At 52.0% G+C, this 6,820-nt stretch overlaps 1 protein-coding gene across 1 annotated transcript; it reads right to left on the bottom strand.

The window, feature by feature from the left end:
* Positions 1–2,389: 2,389 nt before the first annotated feature.
* LOC142422956 (2-acylglycerol O-acyltransferase 3-like) lies at positions 2,390–5,363 on the bottom strand. The gene is made up of 9 exons (XM_075528159.1): positions 5,357–5,363; positions 5,217–5,240; positions 4,659–4,739; positions 4,420–4,527; positions 4,244–4,314; positions 3,870–4,074; positions 3,355–3,529; positions 2,634–2,836; positions 2,390–2,544 (listed from the first exon to the last, which is right to left on the bottom strand). Exons 1-9 carry the CDS (start codon positions 5,361–5,363, stop codon positions 2,390–2,392), a joined length of 1,029 nt encoding a protein of 342 aa, XP_075384274.1.
* Positions 5,364–6,820: the final 1,457 nt, after the last annotated feature.

The raw sequence follows: 6,820 nt of genomic DNA on the forward strand, positions 1-6,820 counted from the left end.
GCTTTGGAAGTCCCGAAAATGAAATTGAACACATAAACATAGATATCCTAGGCACTGGTGAGCTGAAATGGACTGGTATTGGTTGTTTTGAATCAGAAAATCCTATGGTGTACCTTGCTGGGAGTGATACAATCAAGAGGAATGGTGTGACATTCATTGTCAAAAAGCACATTGCGGAGATTTCCGGGATGATGGCAACGGAGTGACACATAGCAGGGTTACTCCGCAGAATCCAGCCCAGGAGAGTTGCTTAGAGGGAAATTCAACACTGCTGGAACGCAGGAGGAGCATCATAAAGATTAGTAGGGAAAGACCCATGGGGTTTTCAGGGGCTGGGGGCTTTGGTCTTATCTCAGTGGAAGCAGGCTGGGGCTTGACCTGGCCCACGCCACTGTATCTGTTGGAGCAGGGACCATTTGGAGCCTGTAGCGGGGCTTGATCTCATCACAGCCACAGTTTGCCCCTGCCTCCTTCAGGGCAAGGACAAGACCCAAGTAGCTTCACCGGCAGAGATGGGGGTTCAGCTATATTTTTGCTTCTGTTTACACCTCTGCTCTCTGTCCCGCCACCGTCTGTGAGAGCTGCTCAGTGGCTTTCTCTCTCAGCTCAGCTGAAGTTGACGGGCTGCCATGGGGCAGGGACTAAACCCTTGTAGCTCCATGGTTTGGGAGTGGGACTCAACTGCATAGTTGCTTTTGTTTCCCTCTCTTCCCTATATTCCTGAACAACGTAAATGGTCTTGCTTTTTTTTTTCTTCCTCCTCTTTCTCTCTTTCCTGTTCTCTCACACTCCACTGCTAACCACGGGAGCACCCCCTCCTGTACAACACCCAGCTAGGTGAACTCCACCCTGTGTAGGTAGCCCGAGGTTAGGGAAAGCCGGCTTTCCCTCCAGGAGATATTCTGCCCAACTTCTCACCCGAGAATTCCTGCCTGTGTACCTGGGGGCATAAGGCAGCTCAGCCAACGCCATCAACATTACAAGCTTTTGCAGGAATCTCTGTCTATCTTCTGCAACACAAAAGCAGGCAACCTACCAGCATTCTGGGGCACACCCCTGATAGGGTAGCCACAGGAGGATAAAGGGGTAGGTTAATCCCATTGTAAAATTAGCTGTAGGCAGGTCGAAGAAGCATACCTATAAATCACCCAGAGATAGCCAGTGCTCTTCAACTCACCTGGCTCCTCTAAAACAATGCAACACAAACAGCCATCAGTCCCACTACCTCAAAAGAAAAACAGGAGAAATAAAAGGCAATGGCAGAAGATGTCTTGAGCAAAACAACATACATAGCAGAGGCAGACATTGAGCTGCCACAGAAAGAAATTTTCAGAATGCTGTTAGCAGTCGTACAGGATATGAGGAAAACAACACAGAAAAAGGATGAAATGATTAGAGGAGATAAAGTCCATACACCAAAGGGAAATACAGGAGCTTAGGGAGGAGATAACAAAAGTCAGTAGCAGAAACACGGACATTGAGAATAGAAGGGAGGAATCAGAGAACCACATCAGTGACTTGGAGGACAGCCAAGCAGACTTTAACAAACGTGAACAAAAATCTAATAAGATCATCAGAGAAGCTGAAGAAAACCTAGGAGCTATGTCTGATGCTATGAAGCAGAACAACATTAAATTATTGGCTTACCGGAGAAGGCCACAACAAAGAAGTCATCTGCAACAATAGTGAGAGAATTCTTGGAGGAAAACTTCCCCAGCTTAAAAATGAAAACAAGGCAACCATTCAGGAGGCTGAAAGGACACCAGCAAGCCTGAATCCCAAGAAGAAGTCACCAAGGCACATACTAGTTAAACTATCCAACTATGAGGAAAAGAAGAAAATCATGAGAGCAGCTAGGGAAAAACAAGCAATCAGATATAAAGCCTTCCACATACAAATATCCTCAGACCTATCAGCAGAAACGATGAGGAAGAGGAGAGAGTGGAGTAACATATTCTAAAAATTGAAGGAAAACAACGCAAATGCAAGAATACTCTACCCAGCCAAATTATCAATCAAGATAGATACTTATTTATGCTTGGTGGGTTGTTCTTCTGCTCATACTGGGTCGGCAAGGATAGAGGTGGGAAGAGTCAGGGGAGCTGGGTTTGTTCACAGTCACACATTGCATTGAGCCTCCCTAGGAGGAGAATTCAGGGTTTTGCTGCCCAAGTCAAAGCAGAAGCTCAGGTGGAACATGGGGGGTGCCTGAGCCTACTTGCTCGAATGCAAATGGGCTGGCTCTGAGCAGACGGGCACCCAACTGCATGACACTGGCATCCTGAGAGGGAAACAGCTTTTATTAGGTAGAGGGGAGTCACAGGTCAGGAAGGGGGTGTGGCATTTTCCCGGCCGAGCACTCGGCAGAGGATGGAGGGTGAGGCCTGGGTTAGAGGAAGGTGAGGTGAGCATCAGCAGGGACACCACAGCTCTCCTTGTGCTCCTCAAACAGCCGGTCCAGGGCCTTCAAGTACAGTGTGTGGTAGTGGTCAACGTCTTCCTTCATGGGGTGGAGGATCTGTGGCACATCGATGGGGCGGCCCACTGAGGAGACAGGGAGGCAGTTGCTGAACAGAGAGCCCTCTGATGCCCAGGAGGCTGAGGGCCGCTTGCCCTAGAAGATGAGTACTCACCCACCGTGGTGATGGGCCTGCGGAATGGCATGAGGCCCCAGGAGGTGCCCGAGAAGATGCTCTGGCCAAAGAAGATGCAAGGAGAAAAGCCCACCAGTTTCTTGAAGGTCATCTGGCAGCGGTACTGCCAGGAGTCGGCAGGAAAAGTTTTGACATTGAAGATATCATTCTCTCCGAAAGAGTAGATGGGTACCAGGGAAGCCCTTGGGAGGAGAGGAGGGAGGCATGAGGCTGGTGGCTGGCGCCTGAGTTGTCTCAGAGCCTCTCAGCTGCTGCTTCCCAAGACCTCTGAAATCACATCAAAGGGGGGCGTCCACCCCCGGCCACCAAGAAAGTTCCGGAAGAAAGGGCTCACCTTTCTTGAGACTCAACGGTGCACTGAAAACAGGTACTTTTCTCATTTTGCCTTTACAAAATGACATGCTTGCCAGTCGACGTGTGTGCTACTTCCCATGTGAGAAAATATGGGCTTGCCTTTGAGATAGTGGTAGGGATTTGAACCCAGGATGCCCAGGAGCCCTGTTTTGGCCACTCTAACCTTGCCTCTTTCTGATGCACAGATATGGAGTGGGGTGGATAGAGGTCGCGCGCTGTGATTGGCTGAGTGTGAGCACTCAGTCACGGAGGTGGGCACTCTCCTTGCCAGTATGGCCCTTCAGCGGGACCCTGGTGAAAGCTCCAGCATCTTCCACTGACCCCGAGGGACATCAGAGCCACTCACCCGTGCCGTAGCGCAAGGCGCACGAAGCCTTTGCGATTCAGGAGACTAAGACAGTGCTGGCCAGGGCCTGAGTACAGGGCCTCCTGCGCACCCCCGACGATGATGACCACAAGCTGGCCGCATGGGTTCTGTGATAGGATTTGGTCCAGGTTCTGACGGTCCACAGAAATCATTCCTGTAAGTGGGGGGCGGGGGGTGGTTGGGGACGCAGGAAGCAGTCACCCCCAGCACAGAGTCCCCTGAGTCCCTCCTCTTTATGGGAAGGGTGAGCTCCAACTTCTGTCCCATATCCCCTCATCCCACTCTGTGTCAGCCTCTAGTCCACATGCCTGCACCAGGTCACCAGCATCCACTCAAAGCACCTGAAGTGAGTGGTGCTGGTGGAGGTGTGACTCTAGCCCTGGGCACTGTTTCCTGCTGCTGCTGCTCCTCCTCCTCCTCCTCCTCCTCCTTCTTCTCCTCCTCCTTTTCATCACCTCCTCCTACTCTTCTTCCTCCTCCTTCTCCTTGCTCACCAGAAGTCAGGAGATATTCCCGGTAGATGGGGAGGCAGAAGACGCCTGCCAATGTGGAAAGCAGGGACCGGAGCCCAGGGAACTGCTGGGAGAAGGCATTGCTCTCTGTGCAGAAATTGCAGAAGAACCCGATGCCCATGATGCCATGCGGGTGGGCGCCCATCACGTAATTGCGGTCCGGGGGCAACTCGGCTGTTTTCACCAGCTGTGGGTGTTCCGGCAGGATTGGGGAGAGAGAGACAAAGGGAACGTCACACTTGGAAAAGTTAGTCCTCCACCTCAGTGGACCTCCAAGTGTAAGGTCCTGGGAGGGGCCAGAAGATGGCCGTGCGCCCCCTCCCCACTGCCTGTGCCTGGGCCATCTGACCAGTCACCTTGATAGGAAAATAATCCCTCAGGTACTTCCAAATTGTCCAATTCCTCTTCCACGTGGAGCATCTTCCACCTGGGATCACAGGTCACAGAAGTTGGCATGTCAGAGTCCTCCCAGGGTCCAGTCCTGACAGTTTTTGCTGGGAGGGGGCCGGGAAAGGAGCTGTACCAAACTCACCTTGGTTGGGGGTGTCCCAGTCCAGGTAGAGCCAGGCAAAGTAGAGAAGAGAGATTGACCACAGCGAGGTAAAGAGGAGGAGAAAGAGCAGGATGGTGGAGAAGGCGCCTGGGTGAGAGGTGAGAGGGAATGAGGGTGAGCTCCCTAAGAGCTTCCGGGCTCCCTTGGCCTGTAGGGTGAGGACAACTGGTGGCCCTCCCTCCAGTCCCAGGCCTCCGAGCCTCTCCCATTCTGCTCACCCATGAAAAGAAATGTGGTCACATAGTGCAAGGCTGACGCTGATTCCAGCCACCGCCTTCCTCGGGTTTTCATGGTAGGTGAGGGCGAGGGAGCCTCCATCCCAAGGCCTCCTGTCTTCTGTGGGTTTCAGGGTGCCAGAAGGCCCCCAAGCGAGAGCTTGGAAGCCTGCCCTAAGTAAGGTTTTCTCGGCCTGGAAGCCTGGCTTTCCCTGTGCATGTGAGTTGGCGAGTGGCCGTGGCCCTGAGATCCGTGGACCGGAGGCCAGAAGGTTCCAGACTCCTCCCTGGAACTGATCTTTGAACTTCTCCCTATCAGTTTTGTAGTCTGGCCCCTGGGCGGACCGGGAAGGCGTGTTCGAGGGAGGTCCAGCCCCTGAGTGCTGGAGAGATTGGTGTGGGGAGGGGGCATACGGCTTACCCAGGGGGTCCCAGCAGATCCAGTTATGTGTGTGTGTGGTGGTGGGGGGGTGGCGGGGGGCGTAAAATCCCCAGTAGATGGTTCCTCCCGCCTGCCTGATCCTAGGCCTGTTTACAAGTCACAGAGAGGGTCAATGCTAAGGGGCTCCAGGGTTGTCGCGCAACCTGGACCTGGCGTGCACGTGGTGTGCCACTGTGAACACAAACAAGCGCGTGCGCACACACACACACGCACAATGAGTGTGCCCGCCGTTCCCGTCTTTATTTCACTCCCTGGATACCCGGCATAGAGGGTGGGGGCAGCAGGTTGGTTTAGGAGGGTTGCTGGAGGTGTGCAGGGCACAATAAAACGCCTGCAAGATAGGGAACCAGTGGAGAGGTCTGGGAGGCTGGCCCCAGCACCAAAAATTAAGTGGATTCCTGCCCCTCCCCTGAGAAGAATTTGTTTCAAAGGACGACATTGATTCTGCAGCTCCGGGAGAGGGACATATCTGATCAGAGCACACGGGAACAGATGAAGGGGCAGGAGGAGACAGTGGAGCACAGCCTGGCCCACCAGGCAGTGAGGATGATGTTCCTGATTAGAGCAGCCAGTCCACAGAGAGAACATGGCTGGCCCCACTATGAGACATGATGCCCCTCAGTGACCAATGGCGCTACAGGAGACAGCACCGGAGACACAATCTGCGAACTGCACCTGACCTGATCCCACCACACCAAGGCAAAGCACTGGGGTAGTGCAGCGGAACAGCAAGGGAATGGAGCGGCAAGGTCCCCAGGGAATGCTGAAAGTGGACTTTGGGGCCAGGGCATGGTTCCCCAACAGAATGGACTGGAAAACACTCCTAAAGGCCAACAAAAAATCCTTGAACTAACTACAAGCTTTTGTTTCTTGATGTGTTTTGTTTTGTTCTTTGTCAATGGTTTGTTGTTGCTGTTTTGTTGTCTGGCTGTATACTGTTGCTTTGTTTTCCTCTGTCTTGTTTTTGTGCATGTTATTATCTCTACAGGTCTGTCTAAATAAGACAGGCTGGATGAACTATCTGGATGAAAAACAACAGGAACGACAGTTCCGGGGGGACTTGGGATAGGGGGAGGTGGTGGGGGGGTAAGGAAGTGGTGTTAACAAACCCAGGGACAAGGGAATAACATGGGATCCAAATTGGTGGTGAGGGAAGAGTGGCAGGCCTGGTAGGGAATGATCAAGGGTAAGATTACATAAGAAGAGGTATAGCTGTAACCCAGGTGGGGACAGAGCATGATAGTGGGGCAGGAGGAAAGTCAAGGGAAATAGAGAAAAGAGCTAGGTGACAAAGGGCATTTATAGAGATCCAGACAAAGACATCTACATGCAAATATATATATATATGAGGATGGGGAAATAACTCTATGTGTCTATAGTTATAGGTTTAGTATTAAGGTGGAGGAAGGACATTGGGCCTCTACTCAAGCACTCCCTCAAAGCATGAATACTTTCTTCTATTAAATTGGCACTCTACGATGCTCACCCTCCTGACACAACTGCTGAAGCTAAAACAGGTGAACAAGTAAATGTGGTGAAGAAAGCTGATGGCGCCTGGCTAGCAAAAGAGATAGTGTCTGGGGTCTTAAAGGCTTGAAGGCGAACAAGCTGCCATCTTTTTCAGAAGCAATAATGCCCACATGGAAGAAGCACACCACCCTGTGTGATCACGAGGTGCCAAAGGGATCGGGGATAAGGCATCATCAAAAAAAAAAATCTTACC

Source organism: Tenrec ecaudatus, chromosome 12 (genome assembly GCF_050624435.1).
Source record: "Tenrec ecaudatus isolate mTenEca1 chromosome 12, mTenEca1.hap1, whole genome shotgun sequence".
Lineage (NCBI taxonomy): Eukaryota > Metazoa > Chordata > Mammalia > Afrosoricida > Tenrecidae > Tenrec > Tenrec ecaudatus.